General features: G+C 38.1%; 1 protein-coding gene across 1 annotated transcript in view; it reads right to left on the bottom strand.

The window, feature by feature from the left end:
- Dgkk (diacylglycerol kinase kappa) overlaps positions 1 to 21,476 on the bottom strand; it is a 120,285-nt gene that overhangs the window by 31,149 nt on the left and 67,660 nt on the right. Inside the window, exons 5-13 of the mRNA XM_028770853.1 lie at positions 14,125 to 14,260; positions 13,573 to 13,679; positions 13,169 to 13,294; positions 11,411 to 11,513; positions 4,884 to 5,067; positions 4,155 to 4,263; positions 3,339 to 3,478; positions 2,444 to 2,525; positions 112 to 203 (exon numbers count right to left, since the gene is read on the bottom strand). Coding sequence (XP_028626686.1) covers positions 112 to 203; positions 2,444 to 2,525; positions 3,339 to 3,478; positions 4,155 to 4,263; positions 4,884 to 5,067; positions 11,411 to 11,513; positions 13,169 to 13,294; positions 13,573 to 13,679; positions 14,125 to 14,260 — 1,079 coding nt within the window. The remainder of the gene's footprint in view (positions 1 to 111; positions 204 to 2,443; positions 2,526 to 3,338; positions 3,479 to 4,154; positions 4,264 to 4,883; positions 5,068 to 11,410; positions 11,514 to 13,168; positions 13,295 to 13,572; positions 13,680 to 14,124; positions 14,261 to 21,476) is intronic.

Raw genomic sequence — 21,476 nt, 5'->3', positions numbered from 1 at the left:
CACACACACACACACACACACACACACACACACACACACACACACCAGTTCATATATTACCTCAGAACAGCCTGTGATACCCTGAAGGATGAAAACCAAAGGAAGACTGACCTTGTGGAGATAACAACCTCAGTGGACTGCCTGGACTTCAGAAGTTTGTTCAACTCAGTGGAGGCAGACTCTAAGTTCTTGATGGCAGCAGCCTGGAGGGAGACAGAATGTTCAGTCTCAGAAGCTTAGCACTGTGACTTATTAGACCGCATTGCTTCAACCCCTACCCCACACCACCAGCCTTGTTATTTCCCTCTTAGTCTTTACCAGACACTCAACTGACTCACTGGAAATAAACTCAAATAATCCTTAAATGTACCTAAAGATAATCTGGGATATAAATCATTCTAAAAATAAAAGAAACACTCTATGAAAAATCTCATATTATTTTATAGAGATAGTAAATAATAGATTTGTGATCCTGATTCATAACTTTCCAATACCAGAAATTTACTTTTTGAATAAGGTCATGAACAATACAGCCTCCACACATATAGTACTGAGTATGTGGCTGACTGTGTTCTAAGTTAAATGTATATATCATTTCTATATACTCTCAATATCTACCCTGAGAGGTAAAGATTACTTGTATACCCATTTCACAGAGGAGAAGACTGAGGTACAGGAAAGGAATCATTAGGCAACAGAACTTATGTTTGATTGCAGATAATTGGATTCTTGAGTCTGAACTCCTAATTACAAGTTCTATTCCTTCTTTTTACTGCCAAGCTTGAGCACCTGCATCTATACATCCTTATAGACGTCGTCAGTATGTTTCAAGTTTGTTCAATTCTCTTTATCCCTGTTACTGATTCACAAAGCTGTATCAGCATCATCTCTCATCCGGCTAAGGCCAGCATCTCCCCATTTTTCTCCTTGCTCTGATCTTTCTCCTGAGTTGGTTGTCTCCTCATGGGTTACAGCTCAATGACTACCTAGTCGTTTGCATATGTGAGAAAGCTAAGTCAATGAGATGTCAATGGTAGACATTGCCATGTCAACTTCCCAGGATCTTTGGAAGTTCGTATAATAAAGGAAGAAAAAAAAGAAAGATGGGCTGTGGAGATGTCTCGGTTGAATTGAAAGAATAAGGACCTTATTTTGAATACCCAGGACCTACAGAAAAACCCCAGCATAGTAGTATACATCTGTAATACCACTGATGGTGAGACAGGAGGCAGCGATGGGCAGATCACTGGAATCTTGTCAGCTAGCTAGCCTTGACTATACTGTGATGTTCCAGGCCAATGAGAGACCCTATCTCTAACAAAAAAGTGGAAGGTGTCTAAGGGCCCGAAGCAGATGTTGTTCTCTGACCTCTGACCACAGTGTGCTGTATATATGTGCACCCACCCCACATAGATGCAAACAAAATCCCCCAAACCTTTCTAGAATTCTCACTGCTCTTAGGATAAAAATCCAAATTCTCTACCATGCTTTCTTAGCCTTCTCTGGGTTTGAACCCTGATTGCTTCTCTAGTCTCTCATTTTGTATGGTCCATCGCTGGCTGCCACACCCTGGACATTAAGAATATGTTTCAGTTCTATTAGTATCACTCAATTGCATAATATTCTTATGTTTGGAACAGTATAACAACAGGCCTTGTGGCGTCTTCAATAAGAATGACCCCCATAGGTACATATATTTAAATGCTTAGTGGGGGTGGCACTATTTGAAACGATTAAGGTAAAACCTTGTTAGAGGAAGTATCATTCGGGTGGCCATTGGAGTTTCAAAAGCCCATACTAGTCCCGGTGCCTCTCTCTTCCTGTTGCCTGCTGATCAGAATGTAGAGTGATCGGCTACTTCTCCAGTATCATGTCTGCCTGTGTGGCACCATGTTGCTGCCATGACAGTAATGGGCTAAACCTCTAAAGCTATAAGCAAACTCCAATTAAATGCTTTCTTTTATAAGAGTTGCAGTGGTCATGGCATCTTTTCACAGCTAGGAAGCACTCACTAAACCAGGCTTCCGTTGTCCTTTTTGCCTATTTATTGCTATTCCTTGGGTCTTTCCGGAAATAACACTCATTCTGGATATTTTCCATGACAGCTCACAAAGTGGCATGTACATAATATTTTATTAAAAGGTTGCCTTTTTTAACTCTAAATAGACTCTGAGCACCACAATAACAAGGACTGTATGGTTCTTTATCTACTAGTGTATAAGAACACGTCCCAATACAGTGCTTCATATACAGCAGTTACCTAATAAACATTTTCAATGAAGGAGTAAGTAGCTAAATGACTTATATTTCTAATGTCTGACATATTTGTAGTCAATAGCAGCTAACTGGTGTCTCCAGTCCTCAGAGATATCATTCTCGTCACGTCCTAGCATCTCACACATGATGAAATCCTTGCTCTCAATTCTAGCTAACCAACAATCACCTCAAAACTTGGTATGTCCAATTCCGCTTGTCCTTTCAGCACTGAGGCTTGTCTGGGGCTCTCACGAATCATCACGCTCCATCTACGATGAAGTTTGAACACAAATATTACTCAGGTCTCCACTAATTACAAGAGAAATCAATACGTCACAGTTATGCAAAAGTTCACAATGTTATTGTGTTTGGGTGAAGAGGGCTACAGGGTATATTCAAGCAGTTTTCATAATCTCAAAGTATACAAAGAAAGGATTCTGCTTCATAATGGCCCTAGGTTAGTGTGATGGAAGGATTTTTCTCCCCTCAGGACTCTCAGAAATCAGTGCTTTTTAGCTAGAAGTAGCATCATGAGCATCAGAAATATTTTTATGAAACATTTATATCAGAGCCCTGCCTAAGATCTACTGAATAAGAACTTCTGTGGGGGTTCTAGATTTGTGTCTTGAAAGCCTGTACTTCACAATAAAAGTCCTATCTCTAAGCTATAGGATGATGATATTCTCTATTGTCTAGAACAGAGGAAATATCAGCCAGTTGTTGCTGAATTCCCTCCATTCCCACTTTTTAAAAAACGTTCCTCTGAGAGCCTGATTTTACTATAGATTCTTTCTCATGAATAAGTATGCTTCTTCTGGTCATATGGTTACACATTTAGAAGGATGCTAAGCAAACCTTTGAAATATACCCATGAATCCCCTGATCTATGGTCATTAAGCAGGAAAGAGGGGCTTCCACAATATTTGAGGGAATATGTGACTCTCTGGCTTCTCTATAGATAAGGCCCTCTAAATATGTCTGTACGTACACCACAAGGGAAATGGTCTATGGGAGAGGCTGGGCTCTGGACTGAGAGGGTATAAATGGAGGAGACACAAAGATATAGCCTTTTGGCCACTCACCTGTCTAAAATCCTCACATTAGCCTGCTCTATTTGGGTGAGAACATCCAGGAGTGAGTTGTTTTTATTCCACAGTGCTCCCCAGCCCAGGACACGAGCGAGATCGTTCCCAGTTCCAAGTGGGATGATCGCCAGCTGACACTGCAAAAACAAAAGGAGAGGCTCTTTACAGACAATCTTTCCACCATGTTTTACTCTCTGTAAGATTCTGAGGGTGCTCTTTGAGAAGGAATATGCCTTATATCCAGTGGCTTTAAAGGACTGCTTCCTAGAAAGTGTAGTAAGAGGGTATTTGGAGCTGAATGATATTTTCTCAAAGGAATTGGACTCCATTCTTAATTATTTAATAAATAATAATACGTTTCTGGGCTATGAAAAAAGTCACAATTATAGCTATAAATGGATATAACTATTTGATAGTTATATCATTTGAATTGGGGCCTCAGGACACATAGATTCTGGATTCAGAAGACCAGGGGCCACCTAGAGATGGGGAAAGTTATGCCTCTGTAGAGACTCAGAGAAGAAAATCATCACCCTCATAAGGAGAAGGAAATTGGAATGTTCTTTTCCACCTCTTTAGTTTGAAGCCTAGAGAATGTTCATCCTTTATGCCCGTTCCTTTATTTTTCCTTCACCCAGCTACAACTAGAGAATAGTCTTCAGTGAGCATGTTCAGATTGGTCGGGTTAACTACTAAGCTTGTAGAAGACATGCTTATAGATGGGAGGGATAGACTTGGAACTTTTTAGGATAAACAGCTCCATATCTCCTACTTCTTCTAGCAACAGTTAAACTGACGCAGACAGGGACTTACCCTATCATGCACTCCATAGGCATCAATTGTAGATAAGACCCAGCTCACGCTGCCATCACCACCGCAAACCAGAACACGAAAACGGGCAAAGTTCTTGAACATAGCGATGCTATAAGGAAAGGGGGAAGATGAAATAATTTCATGATTATTTGGAATTTATAACTATTTCTTACAGTATGTCAGGACCTAAGGACTCCTGGTTCAGTACCCTCCTAACAAGGCCATCTTCCTTCTCCTTGTATTAGCTTTTGATTCTGTGTAGACTTCTGACCACAATGTCACAAGACAATCTAAGAAATTACACCTTGTCTCAATTCATATTATTTTGTCCTTAGTTTTTCTTTGGGAGCCATTAATAACCTAGTCATCTGCTGAGGCTCAGGGAGAATACTTTGCATAGTTGTTAGGGGCTCAAAGGAACTAGCGCTGAACTGTCAAGTGATCCCAGAATAAAACAAATCTGTAGTTATATCCATTTTCTTCTTCCTCTGATGTCAAAGGACACAGTTCTCTATATTGCCAATCAGAAAAAGTGAAGCAAGTTTGAGTTCAGGAAGAGATTGAAGAGATTTCTGGGAGAGTACTAAATGGTAAAATGGTTCAGGGCCATCTATTTGTGTATCTGCCTGGATACAAGAACTAATGCTAGATATTTTTTCTAGGCTAGAATGTACAGGGGGTGAGTGGGCTATTCTCTATAACCAACTATACCTCTCCCCCCATGCTTACCCTGCTTCAGGTCCACCCTTCGCCAGGTCGAATACTTGAGACGGATTAAGATATTGTTTGAATTTCCGGAGAAAGATGATCCCTTGATGATCCCCACTTTTAGAGTTGATGAAGATCAGCAAGGGACAGGAACAAGTCAGTGGCCAGTCGAGATTCCAGAAGTCAGGCGAAACTACTAGTTGGCCTGATAAAACACAGAAGAGAAAGGAAAAGGCCAGTTGAGATAAGATCTGATTCTGCATCACAGTTTACCAATCTTTTGCTGTTAAGGAGTAGAGGAAAAGTTAGAATATCATCAAAAGGTGAATAAAAGTGTTGGCTTTGCTATTTCTAGGTGCTCCCCTATAATTTTCTGAGAAATTATTATATACCAGATATCATATTAAATATGGTTATGGATATAGCCTTTGACCTCAAGCAAGGGAGATGGAGTTATATATGAATATGTGAATATGTTGGAAGAAAATTAATTTAAAAATTGCTGCAGTAGCCAGAGATTAGCAAAACTTTATGGGAAAATAAAAAATTGAGAGCCCAAGAGGAGGAGCAGCACCTAAGCTAGTCCATCCTCTCTGTCTGGGCTAGCTCAATTCTCTCAGTGAAAAGGGGGCAGGCCAAGAAAGCATGGAAGGAAAGACTGTCATTAAGCCAAGAGCTAACAAAAAAGTTCCTAGCAGAATGACATATCAATATAAGATTAAGCCAGGAAACTTAATCACATCTCTAAATCTCAGAAAGAACCAACTACAGCATCACACCAATTCCATGGTAGAATGAATCTACAGATAAATTGTCTGAGTAAGACAGTTTTAAGTAATCTGCCATGTTGGAATTACCCATAAAAAAGTAGGGTTATAATAGCCAAATTAGTAGTCTAAATAGCCAAATCCTGCCAGTTTATGGTAAGTCTTAAGGTCTATGGGCATTAATAGTTTTCTAGGAGAGGAACTATCAACAATATTGGCCCACAGACATCTGAGCTTATGGCTTGTAAAGAATGCTCCAGAAAAAAATACATAGGGCAAAAATCATGTGGCTCATACCTGTGGAGGATGGGTATACTGAGCATTAAAAACATTCTGTTGTGCCTCAAAAAATAGAAGGCAGTTTCCTCCCTGGGCTAGTTCCCAGTAATTGGCTGGTGGTATTTGAAAGCATCCTAAGTAGCTGTGTACCAGATTTTCAGGGCTTGCCAGAATTTGCAACTACAAGACTATGTTTCCTTAGCAGTATAGCTTAGACGTAATTATGTTCCATGAGCAAATACAATACCCTTTTTAGCAATTTTTAACGAAAGGTAAAATGGCATAATGGTAGTTTGGTCACATTCATTCATTCATTCATTCATTTATTCATGCATGCATTCAACAAACATGTATTAAGGATGTTCTCTGTGCCCATTCTTATTTATGTGAGTGGACAAAATATAACTCTTGTTTAATGAGGGCAAGATAAATATAAAATGTAATGTGTTGTGAGGGAAAAAAAGCATAGGGGGAAGTGAGGATTGCATTTTTAAACAATGTGGTCAAGAATAATTCTCAGGGAAGGTGCCATTTAATATCATGGGGGGGGAGGTATGGCAGTTGGTAGCTCCATGGTAGCAGCAACACCTTATTCACGTCAATACAACCTACCATTATGATAGTCAAATAAATGAAGGGCTAAGTAATTGAGACATCTGGAGGAAGAAATTTGGGGGAGACAAGGAAAAGTATTAGGGCCCTGAGAGGGTAGTCTAGGTTGTCTGAGAACAGTGTGATTTGTTACAGAGTGAGGGAGGGGGGGAAAAGTGGAAGAAGAAGAGATCAGAAAACTGAGAGGAGCCAGCCAACATGGTATCAAGATGCTCAGAGGAAGCAATATGAAAGAAAGGTGAGACTGCTAAGTAAAACATTATGATTCAAGTCACAAGATGTTCTTGCTGTGTCTCAACAAATAATGTGGACCCCAAGGGATATGGTTTGGATATGAATATCAAATACCCCTCACAGGATCATGTGTTCTTAGCTGGAGGTGCTATTTTTTTTTGAAAACTGTGTAATCTTTAGAAGGTAAGGACATATTGGAGAAAGTGGTTCACTAGGTTGGCAGGCCTTTTAAGTGTCATGGTCTAGTCCCTGTTCAAGTCCTGAGCTCTCTGATTCTTGGGGTCTGCATTGATATGAGTAAGCTTACATGTTGCTGTTACTCACTGCCACACCCCTCCATGATTAACTGGACTGTATTTCTTTAAACTGCGAGCCAAAATGTACCCTTCCTAGTTTAAGTTGCTTCTTCTGAAGTATTTGGTCACAGCAACAAGAAAAGTAACTAACACACTGACTGAAGTCAGGGCTGCAGGAAACAGAGATGAGAGACAGGATGGATGCAAGATTTGTCTGTCAATATTTTGTATTATTTTTTTAAAAGGAAAACTCTTAGCCTTTGTGAATATATTTGCCAGCCAAGAATTAAGAATATAAGAAGACAAAAATTATGCTAATGATATCTATAAGCTAAGTAACAATAAGAGTATAGCAAAAAAAAGACTTTTAGAATCATCTGGCAGCTTTGGGCATGTACTATGCTTTGTGATATATTTTTATAAGACAGGTAGTCGTATGCTACAGCCGGTTGCCCTCCAAGTTTAATCACTAAACTATAGGAAAAAAATTTAACTTTTCTAAGGGTTCATCTTTTCATATGTATAAGAGTAACATGTTGTAAGGATTAAAAAAATAGTCAGCATAGAGAACTGGAGTGTAGAAATGTTTGATTCACAGGTAAACAACCTGACTCACAAGGTTGTTTTTAAGTGACTGATGTCAACTGCAAGTGACTTTCTTGTACTTTGTCACAGTTTATTTTATTTTATTTTATTTTATTTTCATTTTATTTCTTTTGCATCCCAACTACAGTTTTTCCTCTCTCCTCTCCTTCCAGTCCCTCCCCAATCCCTCCCACACCCACCATCCACTCCTCCTCTCTTTCTCTTCAAAAAAGAGCAGGCCTCGAGGGATTATCAACCAGCCCTGTTTCACAATTGTATTCTGTAATTCAGAAGAGAATACAGAAAGCTGGCCTCTAAATGTTGAAGTACCCAGACTTGTAAAAAGAGTTACTGGATGACAAAATCAAGAATAGAAAATGACCTCAAGAGTCTTATGGGCCAGAGAAAACAGATGGGGGCGTGTTCACCTTGGTCTTCAAGCTCAGGCTCAAGGGCATACATACATTGTACTAGAACATACCAATAGAGACCTGGTTAGCAGCATTCAGGGCACAGAAGGATGCTAAGTTAGCATAAGATGTGCTTACTGTCGCCCTTCTTGTACTAATAAAGTCATCTTTAACAATGCTTAAACAAATTTAACTTTCTTAATACACCTAAGTATTTATTTTTTCCTGTGAGTAGACAAGAAATGACAGGTGACACTGTGAGCTAGGTGCATCCTTCCAGGCGGAAGAAGTCTACAGAGAATAAGTTATTTACACTAAGCGGGGAACAGACATGCCTGGGAAATATTATTGAGGAGTTGCTGTCCTATGAATGCTGTGATCATTGAGTGTGTGGAACTGGTAACTAATGAGCAACAGAATAATAGGAAACTGGTGGTCAGAGAAGGAAATAGCATGTCAGAAGCCTTTTGGGAGCTTCTTTTACTAAGATGTATATTTTTGCATTAAAGGTTTTGCTAAACAAACTTTAGTAACAGTGAAAAAAGTCAGAAATGAGGTGGAAAACATGCTAAGGAATTCGTCTAAAATCACACAGTAAATAATGGCGCACGTTCATGGGACCAGTAGCATAGACAGCATCAGAGAACTTTTCAGAAATGCAAATGATTAGGCCTTACCCAAATGTACTGAGGCTAGGGCCCAGGAGCCAGTGCTTTTATAAATCCTTCTAAATGAATCTGATGTATGCTTATGTTTAATAACTACTGGGTGAGTTCCTATTTTACTGCACAGGATGTAATTAACTTGGGGAAGCGAGAAGAGGCCATTATAGGAGCAATAGAAGAGAACAGTTGATTGAGCTGGACCTTAAAGGATAAGAGAATTGGGTAATTAGAGGTCTTGTCATCAATTGGAGCCTCTAGACCGAATCAACATATGCAGGAATGACTGCACAACAGCACTGACAAAGGCTCCTACCTCAGAAGGTCATCATCTAGTTGCTGGAGAAAGGATTTTCTAGCCTGGCTGAGAAGGTAGGATGAATTATCCTTAATAACATCATTAAGATTCTCTGAGTACAAAATGCAGAAGAAAGTTTCTCTAGAATAGAGTGTCTCAGAAGGTAACCTACTCTTGAAGGGCTTATTTGTCTAGGCTAAGAAGTCCAGGAAGTGTCGAGAAGAAAGGGCATTTTTTAAATGTTTTTTGAGCAAGTCTAAGCTAAGTAATGTATGGTAGAAAGATGGGTTGGTAAACTGATATTCAAGTGGACCAAGATTGCTGCTACATAGAAGCCAAAATTACAAGATGCTTCATAGCACATGAGATGACAGAAATAGTCCTAGTCCAGGCACTTCTGTGCAAAGGAAACAAATGACATTAATTGATGAGCCATAACAATAATAAGAAGTGGTATAGGAGAGAAATAACTACACATCAGATATAAACAACTTCTATGAGGAAAGAAACCACAGTACATGTGTGAGCACAAACAATAGCTACCATCCTCATTAATGTACAGTTGGGATGATTTTGTAGGATGCTAACTATCTCTAGATAATGGTGAAGGAAACAGGAATACAAAGCCTAAGTTTTAAAAGTTGGTTGACTTCCATCATCAGAGAAGCTTCCTCTGATGGAAGCAAATATAGAGACCCACAGCTAGGTATTATACAAACCGTGAGAGACCTTACGACACTTAGCCCTAAATGGGATGTCTTCATCAAATCCCTGTACTTGGGGCTCAGGAAATCATGAGTAGGCACAGAGTGCAAGATCCAGAGGGGATGGAGGATACCAGTAGAACAAGGTCTTCTAAAAATAACTAAGCAAAACTCATATGAACTCACACAGACTGGAAGCAGCAAACACAGGGCCTACGTGGGTCTGTACCAGATCCTCTGCATATATATTATAGCTTTCAGTTTAGTATTTTTACGGGATTCCTGAGTGTGTAAACAAGTGAGTCTCTGATGAGTCTGCCTTCTCTTGGGATTCTTTTCCTTTTGTTGATGTGTCTTGTTCAACTTTGATGTGATGACATTGTTTTATCTTTATATATATAGTATATATAATATTTACACACATTTGTATATATAATTAGAATGTATATATAATTATACATATATGTATATATAATTATGTATATATGTGTGTGTGTATGTGTATATATAGGTATATGTGTATGTGTATAGAATATATGTGTATATATATGTATATATACATATATATACATATATACATATATATACATATATTTGTTTTTATCTCTTAAAAGCCTGTTCTTTTCTAATGAGAGACAGGGAATGGATCTAGATGGGAGAGGAGGTTGGGAACAGAGGAATCAGAGAGGAAGAGAAACCTGTAATCAGGATATATTGTATGAGGAAATAATCTATTTTCAATAAAGGGGGGGTAGATGAATGTCAATAATGCAAAAAACGTAGGTTGACTTCATGAGCAGCTTGAATTTGCTAGGTGATTAGCTTGTTACATTTCCTAATATATCCATTTCATCTTCCTCAAGCCTCTTCATTCTTCTATCCAGTCAACCATCTCTTATTGACCAAGTCATCAAGTTGGTGATGTTATGAAGATAAATATTTGAATCGATCTTAGAATAATATATTCATGCATCTCTGAGTGAATTTACCTTTATGACTCTATATGGTACTATGAGGCACTTGCTTGAACTTGCCTTCAGAAACCTCTGGGAATGGCTTGATGTCTGTCTGTGTCCATAATTTTTTCAACATTTCTAACTCTTATTTGATATCCAAATGCTTGTTATTTCTTTGATACTTAAAAATGCTCCATCCTATTGTTTATCATTGTGTTGGACCAATACCCTGGATTTATCATGATTATTTGGTCTACAATCTCGATCTTAGAGCTCTCTTTGTAGGCTTCAAGTACCTTGTGAAAAAGAATAAGTCACTATTGTCTGGGAAGTAACAAAGTATCATTGAAGAGTGCAGATTTGGTAATGATTTTGATCTTAGTTTGTATTTGAAAAGTAACATAACCTAGGCTTTTGATAGTTTTTGAACCCATGGGAAGAAACAAATTCATTTCATAGATTGGGTAGTATTTGAAAATCATCAAGAAAGCTGAAATTAACTTTGAACAATCAGAATTGTGACAGAATCTACAGAGAACATGCCCATACACATGCATACATACATACACTGAAACACAATGTTTGCCACTATACTGTTTCAAGACTAACTTTTTGATACACACATAAAAATAACCATCCCCCCCAATATTTTACTAGTTGTGGAGAAAGATTTCTGCCCCTCCTCCCAGCCTTTATACCTTCCCACCCTCCCCAGTGTTTCTGAAGTAAAAGCCAATGTACTCACCATCGCCCCTAGGGTCGCTCAGTGCCGTTGGTGGCACGATGGATGAGCGACGACTTCCGAAGGAACATTCCTTGGAAAACCGCTTCTGGCAGGCCCCATGCACCTGAAACGATAAGAGCACAAAAAGAGAAAGGAAGGGGAGAGAGAGAGAGAGAGAGAGAGAGAGAGAGAGAGAGAGAAGAACATTGATTAGTTTCTGGTTCCATCCCAAGAATTAGATCCTTAATACTGCAAATCTCCCTTTCTGAATTCTGGTACTAGTTACATAAACCTTAACTTGCCTGACACCACCCACCCTGTTCTACTGTGAAACTGAAGTCTCCTTGAGGAAGCAGAACTCTAGCCCTTTAAAAAAGTGTCTACCTGAAGATTCTCCTCTACACATACTGAGATGTCACTAGCCTTCAGACACCATGTTAGTAGCCTGCTGAAGGGAGAACTTTCTTGCATTTCCAAAGTCCTAATCCTGATAAAGTGTTTCTCTGTCAATCATTAGAACAACTGTATGTGTCAGGAAAAGCATCATTGCACTCAGTTTAGAAATGACCATACGTGAAAGCTCATAGAGGTAAAAGCTCTTACCTAAGGTCAAATAGCTGGGAAGTGCCAAAGCAGGCTTTCCCACAAGTTGACACTATCCCTAGATTTTTGACCTTTTCAAGTACCACATGCCAAACAACTACAGTTACTAGGGACATGAACCTGGCTGGCATGGCTATTCAAAAGCAATTAAAAGGAAGCCAGTGGACAGGCTCTTCAATGAAGAAACCCATTTCATTTTCTTCTTGTCTTAGAAAACTCAGTTTGAGAGAAGCATCTAAAAGCTTAAAAAGTCAAGATTGAAGTCTCAATGTCTGTGATATATCACAGTTTGAAGACTACCAGACCTTTGATGTACATATACCATTCCTCCAAATAGTTTACTAGTTATGGAGAATGCATATGTATTTATAAAATATTCATGATATATTATAATTTATATATTATAGTTTATATATTTTTATAATTTTATAATATTATAATTTAATAATATAGGATTCTATCGTGTACATTTTAAGGTTTGAAGAATCTATTATATACCAGTTACATGCTTCCTGTCCAGTCTAGTTTTGGCCATTAAGAATGTCTCCAGATATTGCCAGATGTCTTTTAGAGCAAAAACTATCCTCATTTGAGGGCCAGTGTTCAAGGATGTGGTGGTGTTGTAGTTAGGAACATGGTCTTATCAGAATTAAATATTAATCAAGACTTTATTTCTGGCTGGCTATATGACCTTGGGTCAACCTTTCTGAGCCCCCACATTACCCATCTGTAAAATGGGGACAATGAGGCTTAGTTCAATGTTGTTCTAAGAATTGAGATAACGAATAGAAGATATTCATGTGTAGTGGCAATGATAGCTTGTTATTATTACTAACCATTAATAAAGATTGTAAATTTCTAGGAAATATTCATGAGTCTATTTTTTCTTAAAGATAGACTCCAGAATTTATTTCTAATTGCTCATATTGCCAGTTTAGAATTCAGCTTTTCTCATTTCCAAGATGGCTTCATCAATTAAGAAGCATCAGATTATGAATAGCTTAAATCTCCCAAAGACTCCATAACCATCTGTGAAAGGCCAAGTTACTGGGCACTGCACTATGGAATCTGTAGTTACATATCTACTTATCTATTTATCCTTATATAGTTCCAATCTCCAATCTACCTCTTCTCTAGAAATAAATTGAAGCATCAAATATATGGAAAGAGTCTTACCGTAGAGCCGCACCAGAGACAGCGGAAATCCTGAAGTCTCCGACGACCTCCACACCTCTTGTAACAGACGACACACTGAGAGCTGGCAGATATATTTCCTTCTACCCACTGATGTGGCATTGTTTGCTGAAAGGGAAAAAGGCAAGAGATAGACATTAGTGATAAAAGAAGGAAAGGCTGGGATAATTCTACTACCCATGGAATTAGATGAAAGTCCCGTGGATGGATGCCCTCAATGCTACTGACTGATGAAAAGTAGGAGTTGGAGTTTAGCTCATTGATATCTGTCGGTCATTAGACACTGTAGAAGAGACTACTCTGCTTGTCTAGTGTCAGAGAGCACACTTCCTGTCCCTGTATGTCATGACTTTAAAAAGCGGGAGGAGGCTATGGCTGCTACTTACTATTTCATCAGCGGGTAGAAGAAGGTCGTCAGTTACGGACAAAGTGTTCCATTTGCAGTCTTTGTTTGCTCTCAAAGCACAGAATTTGTGAGACTTCACCTTGCATACTGTGAAAGAAGGAAGAAAAAAAATAGGTGTAAATCTGGTGACAATGTAAATTCTAATGGCCTACCCTAAGCTTCTCTGGAGGTTAGAATTCAAATGCTTTCTAAATAGTTTTGACCCATTTTCAGAGGCCTACTTCTCAAGTGGACCAGTTCCTTGCTAGCTAAGCTTCCTACTATGCATTTTTACATTACAATTAATAGTAGGAAAGATGTTATTTCTGATGTTTCAATCCTTATGGCCATATAGTCCCATCTTCCTATATCCACCCCTCCATTTTTATTCATGAGACGAACACCCATTCACGCTAATTTCTCTTTTGGCTTTCCCTCCATTGGGATTAACTCCACGTAAGAACCAAAGGCTTAGATTGGGTCAGTAATACTAAATTCTTCATGCCTAGCTCTATCCACTGAGCTCTGCTTTCTAAAGCAATCAGAAAGGTACCTTCACAGATGATGGTATCTCGAGATAAGGCAGGAATGTTCTCTCGACAAACATTGCAGAACTGACTCCGAGGATTATTACTGGCATACCAGTAGTGCATTCCGACAAGGAAAGGATTGTTTTCGGCTGCAGGTATCTAAGATAAAACAAAGACAAAAAAGAATGGGCGATTAATCACAGAGGTGGATTAGGGAAGATCAGAAAATCTGCTGCTGGAGCTAAAATGGCTCACACTGTAAGTGTCAAAGCGTGTGAAGGCGAGGACTGAGAGACACAGTCGCCACTTTTTGTTTTAATTTTCTGTTATGACTAGCTTCAGAAGGAAAAAAAGAAATAAATGGGAATAATCTCAAAGAGGAGCTGAAGACAGAAGCAAGGCTCTTTATATTTCTTGCTCCAAACTACCATATTAGTTTAGTCCAAAAGTTTGTTCTGACTGGTCTTAGTTCTCTTTAAATAGGAAGCAAAGGGAAGCAGTGAGCTGGAAATTCAGAGGTATCCAAATGCTCTGACAAACAAAGGCAGGCAGGTGGCAGGGCTCACAGGCAGAACTAAGGAGTGCCTTCGAGGGTTTATCTCTTCCTCAGAACACTGCTGCCTAGTGAGCAGAGCATTGCTTTACTTGGACAACACTTGAAAGAGCTTGAAATCCGTCTCTCAGGAACATTTTTTTTAAAAAAAAAAAAAAAACACGCTTTGACTGCCTACAGCAGTTTCTTGGTTAATCATTTTAATTCATTCAATAAGCTATTAACAAATATTTACTGAATTGCTATTATATGCCTGGTACTTTTTCAAGGCATTTGAGATACAATCATTAACAAGATACAGTCCTTGCCCTTACAGTGTCTCCTTTCATACTGATTTGTCATTTTGTTATCATGCCTGTGAGCACAGCATTTGCATAGCACAGCCCGACTTTCATGTATCAGAAATGATTCCAGCTGTACAGATAAATATATGGGCACTGAAGTCCCCTGACTTTGTTCTGTGTATATTTTCATAACATTTGTCCATCCTTTCTCTAGTTAGCATGATTTTTCACTTTCTTCTCTGCCTTTTTTTTTAAAAAAAGAGTTTAGACATAGACACATATAGGTTCTTATTCTTGTCATGTATAAGGGGTTGTGTGTGCAAAGGCATGGGAAGACTTTCAAAGAACAATACATTCTCCCAGATATAACTTGACAGCAGACTATTAAAGAGGTTGCTCTTGAGGGCTCAGATTTAGGTTCAAGCTTAATCTATTTACTGGAATTACCCATCCAAGACACAGCCTGGACAGAGTACTCTCTGATCTTTATTCCCCATGGGCATGCTGGTTATGTGTTAAACTACTGTTGGATAGAATCTTTGTGTGTGTGTGTGTGTGTGTGTGTGTGTGTGTGTGTGTGTTTGTAGAAAAAGCTACTATGATGAAGTGACAATCTGGCAGTTCTTTGTGATTGGAATTTTATTGTATACTGACACCTTGAAAAGCTCCAGGCCTGGGAACATCAGAATAGAAAGCAGAGAGTCTTGACATTGGCACTCTGAGCTCACAATTCCTTTCTATTGCCAAAGCTGCTGACTACAACTAAACAAACATCTTTCCTCCTTTCATTTTCCTTCTCTTCTTTCCAAATTACTAGGAACTCATAACTATATGTTAGGTAACATACTAAGTCCTGGAACTATAGAGATCATTAAATCACAGATATCAAGGAACTCCGTCTATTGGAGAAAACATTCTCAAAGAGAGTCATAGTGTGGTGAAAATATTTGTTTAAAGAATGTGCAAGGCTCTATATGACCAGGTAGAAGAAATAAAGAACTCTGGTTGGGTATCTTGATTATGTAGTAACTATGGACATTGCTTTGGTTTAGTTGTTAAGGAAATAGAATTTTTAACCTTTTATTCTCTAAGGAAAGTTTGATAAATCCAGTCCTGAATGAATATGTGTGGCAGTTTGAACTGTATGTCCTCTCAAGCATGTTTAAGTCCCTAACATTTGGTGTCTATGAATGTGACTTTATTGGGAAACACTAGCAGATGTAATCAAATGGGACTTAATTGAAGGACTATTGTCCTTATAAGAATAAGAAAATATGGAAAGAGATGTAATCAGAGAAGAGAACGCTTTGGGATAATATAGAGTACACAGACATACAGGTGACAGTGTGGGCAGAGATTCAATAATGCACCTGCAAGCCAAGAAATATCAAGGTTTGTCTGTAATCACCAAACTGGAGGAGGATAGAGGAAGAGGAAGAGGGGGGAGGGGGAGGGAAGGGAGAGGGGAGGAGAGAAGAAGAAGAAGAAGAAGAAGAAGAAGAAGAAGAAGAAGAAGAAGAAGAAGAAGAAGAAGAAGCAGCAGCAGCAAAGAATCAGTCTCTTTCTAGAGCTTCAAAGCAACTCTGACTGTATCATGAACACAAATCCAAATCTCTATCGTCTAGAAATATGAGAGAATAAATCTCTGTTGTTTCAGTAAACTTGGTTTTTGTTTGTTACAGCAATCCTGGAAAATGAATATAGATTTTGGGATTGAGATGTAGATGTTTCTGTAACAGATCCTAAAAAAATACAGAACTGTTTTTTACAGTTGTTAATTATATAACATATGATATTTAAAGGACTATATTGCCTTGAGTAGAATATTATTAGAAATATGAGCTGCTTCTGGTACTGCCTGATGAAAACGAGAAACATTCTAGAAAACTGATAGAAAGGTGATACTTTTTACAGTGGACCAGAACTGTTGTGCTGTTGAATGACAAGAAGTGGGTTCGAATGATAAACTTAAACCCTTAGCTGACAAAACTTCCAAGTAAAGTATTGAGGGTGCAGTCTGGTTTTTTTCTGCTGCTTATAGAAAAAGCAACAGGAAAGTGATAAATTGCCATGGGAACTATTTGATTGGGGGTTTGTTTGTTTATTTGTTTATTTTTGTTGGTTGGTTGGGTTGGGTTTTGTTTTTCAAGACAGTTTCTCTGTGTAGCCCTGGATGTTCTGGAACTCTCTCTGTAGGCTGTGACAGCCTCAAACTCAGAGATCCACCTGCCTCTGCCTCCCAAGTGCAAGGATTAAAGAAGTGCACTAGCCCCACCCAGATGTGAGAACAGTTTTTAGTCTATTTAGCTTTCTATAGCAAAATGCACAGACTGGATGGCTTAAATAACAGAAAGCTATCTTCTCACTGTTTAGAGATGGGGAAGTTTAAGAGCAGTCAACCAATGCTGTTCCCAAGGGCCTCCTTCATGGCTTGACTATGGCCACTTTCTCACTGTCTGCTCACACGGTTTTCATTTAATGCATGCATATGAAGAAAGAAGGAGAATTTTTTTGTTTTTTTTTTCTCATGAGGCTGTCAGCCTGACTGGATTTGGTCCCTGCCATCATGGCTTCATTTGACCTTAATCACCTTCCTCAAGTCTTATTTCTAAGTGTAGTCACATTGGGGGATGAATTGTCAACATGTGAGTTTGGGGTAGGGTTACAGTTCAGCTCACAGATGATCTATTTAAAAAAGTTGCCAGAACTTAAAGATCTGGCAACTTCTTAACCTCTCTATTCTCAACCTATCTGTATTTAAAGCACAAAATAATGCACTCTGGAGTGCATACCCATGCTACAGACAGACAAACTTTTTCTACATAGATTCATTATAAGACGTGATTTTTGAATTAGCTATCTCAGCACAATACTGTTACTGTGGACTGAAATTTTGGTATTTGACTCAGCTAAAGGAGGTTGCCAGAATTCTGAGACTCGACAGCATGAAAGTGACAAATAAAGCTATTGGGTGTGAATATGTATTATTACTTCAGGAAAATAGAGTAATGGGTTCCAATGATGATTTGAGGGCTAGAAATGCTAGCAAGGGGCTCAATTGTCGTTCTTGCCAACATGAGAGTGTAGACCTATTGGTGGAAGTCACTGCCTCTTTTATTAAGGAAGATGGAACCACTTCTTTAGAGAGAGAAGATGCCACTTAGATAGGTTGAGAGGATGACACTGGGAGATAACACAACACTGAGCCATAGATAATTAGTTGCAGACCTATAAACCTAAGGGAACTTGTCTTTCTGGGTTCCAGCTTTCTTTAGACCAGTAGCCCTTTTAGCTCTTTAGAATGAGAGTAGTGGATTGCCTCCACTACTTCCAATATGGGATTTTAGAGGCAGAAAATTTGGTTTTGAGGTGTCACATGTCCACAGGTAGAAGAAAAATACTATCCCTCAAAAAGAACAAACACAGAGGACAGAGAGGAACATAAAAGGAATTTTGCTGGTGCGTTACTGGTATTCTTATCAGAAGAGATTTGGACACAGGCAAAGGCAAATAACTTGGGAAGATACAAAACAAATAGACACACAGGAATACATCCTGTGATGGCTGAGGAAGAGACTGGAATGATATGGTACAAGCCCAAGAACACCAAGGATTTCTAGTAATCACCAAAGCCTAGGAAGAGGCACAGGATTCTTCCATAAGGCCTTCAGAGAGACATAGTTCTACTCTCAACTTGATTTCAGACAAATTTTGATCTCCAAGGACTGTAAAAGAAGACCTTTCTGGTTTTGGTTTTTGGTTTTGTTTTAAGCAGGGTTTCCTGTGACTCCAGCAGTCCTCGGATTTGCTCTTTAGCTAAAGATGACCTTGAACTTCTCCTAAGTGATAAGACTATAAGGGTTTATAAATTACACTCACTTTGTAAATTTGTGTGTTTTAAGTCACAAACTTGCGGGTGCTTTGTTTTAGCAGCCATAAACTGGCATCATATGTCACCACAGGCCTTTCTATTTGCTGATACAGATTTTTAAAAATCAAATTTGAAAGAGAGATTAAAAACTGTAGCAGGCATACAAATTTCAAAGACAGGTCAATTGGCCTAAAGCTTTCAGAGCCGAATAGTTGGGTACTTGTGTTTGATTTTTATCATTACTAAAATACACACTCCATGGCTCCAATAAGATTCTTCACGTGCAATGGACTGAATGTTTATGTAATACCCCACTCATATACTGAAATCCCTATGCTCAATATGTTGGCATTACCAGAGAGCCTTTGAGAAATAATTATGTTCTGAAGGTAGAGCCATAATGAACGATATTAGTTCCAGAATTTTCTCACTCTTGTATTTGTCACATGAAGACACAGCACAAAGATAGCCCTCCTTGGCATAGGAAGAAAGTGGGTCTTTGTCAGTACCTTCACCCACAATAAGAAAGAGATGAATAAATGCCAAGATACATACAACTTACTAAGCCTGAATCATGAACGATGAGAAAATTAGAGCAGAACAATGACAAGTAATGAGGTTGAATAAATAATAAAAGTCATTCACTAAAGAAAATTCCAGGCTCAGATAGCATCACTGTTTAATTCTACCAAACACTTAAAGAAGAATGGAGTGTGATTGTAGTTCAGTGGTAAAGTTATTGCCTTGAGTGCATGAGGTACTGAGTTTGTGCCTCAGAACCACAAATGCTTAGTCCTCTAAAGAATCAAAGAATGAACAATATTCCTAAACTCATTTTACAAGACTGATTTTCCTTGACGCTTAAGGAATAGAAAGACTTTTGCAAAAATATAAATTAACCTATAGGCCAATATTCTTGATGACTGTAGATGCAAAACTCCTTGACAAGATACAGCAAACCAAATTTGATAACCATGCTCAACTGGAATTTGTCACTGGGAGTCAAAGTAGTTCAGCATATAGAACTCAATAAACACAATGTATCATATTAACAAACTCAAGTATAAATTAACAGGACCAGATGCAGAAAAAGCATTTGACAAAATTCAACATCCCTTCCAGATAGATCTCAGTAGGTTATAAACAAAGGAAATTTATCTGAGCACAACAAAGGCCATTTATGATGAATCCATAGATAACACAGCTCTCAACAGCTAAGAGCTGAAAGCTTTCCTTCTAAGATCAAGGACAAAATGGGATGCCAAATGTCACTCCTTTTCAGCATAGTACTGGGAGTCCTAGCAGAGAAATTAGGCAAGAGAAAGAACAAAGAACTATTCTAATAGAAAAAGAAAAATGTAAAAAACCAACCAACCAAACAACCAAACAAACAACCAAACAAACAAAAAAACTTGCTTCTATTTGCTGATGAGCTGATCCTACAATATCTTGCCCATAAGCTATAAAAAAAATATTTAAAATGGTGAGTTATGTAAAATAGTGGGATATAAAATCAGAATCCAAGAATCATTTGGGTTTCTATATGCTAATAATGATCTATCAAAACCATTAAGAAAATAATCCTACGTGTAAAAGCAATTTTAAAGTTCAGTACTTAAGTATAAATATAAGCAAGGACGTAAAAGATCTACATAGTGAAAAAGTATTAAACTGGTGAAAGAAAATAAGAAAACAGAAATAAATGGAAAGATATGTGTTTTGGGATTATAAGAATTAGTACTATGAAAATGTCCATAATATGCAGAGCAATCTACAGATTCAACACAATCCCCATGAAAATTCCAATGTCATCCCCATAGACATGGAATAAACTACTTTGAACTTGTATGGAACCCAAAATAATCTTGAACCAAAGAACAAAGCCAGAGGTATCATACTCCTTGATTTGAAAACATAAGGTGATTATAATCAAAACATCATGGTACTGGCATTAAAATATTATATAAAGCAATGAAACAGAAAATTCCAAAATAGACCCATAAACTAATCACAAATTCTCACAAAGGTTTTTAGAAAACAAAACGGAGAGAGGACATCCTTCTTCAACACGTGCTGCGGGAAAACTGAGTATCAATATGCAGAATGAAAGTTGAAATGCCTATCATATACAAAACTCAAGTCAGAACAAATTAAAGATGCAAATAAAAGGTTCAAACCTGTAAGCTTACTAAACTCTGGAAGAGGTGATCTTGTCTGTGACATCGATTTGGACAATAAGTTTTCATTATGTGATCTTGAAAGCACAGGTAACCAAAGTAAAAATAGGCTAATGGGAGGATATTAAACTAAAGCTTCAGCATAGCAAAATAAAGAAGGCAGAGGAAGAGGCTACAAAATGGGAGAAAATATTTGCAAATCTGAGTAGGATATAATATCCAAAATATATAAGAAATTCAATTGAAACCAAAATCAAGTGTTATCATTAGAGAGGAATATAAAATGATAAAAGTGACTTGGAGGGGGAAATGGGTAAGATGAGAGCGTTAATTGCAGTGGGGAAGGAGTTCAGTACAGAAGGAAAGGGGGAGGAAGATTCAGTAACAGTAAGGATGTCTGAAAAGCCATACAGAATCATGTTAAAATTAAATTATTTAAATTATGTATAATGCATATATATATATATATATATATATATATATATATATA

The sequence above is a fragment of the Grammomys surdaster genome, unplaced genomic scaffold, assembly GCF_004785775.1.
Source record: "Grammomys surdaster isolate TR1022 unplaced genomic scaffold, NIH_TR_1.0 204, whole genome shotgun sequence".
Lineage (NCBI taxonomy): Eukaryota > Metazoa > Chordata > Mammalia > Rodentia > Muridae > Grammomys > Grammomys surdaster.
The sequence above is the reverse complement of the archived record's forward strand: the minus strand, read 5'-3'. Positions and strand labels throughout refer to the sequence as shown.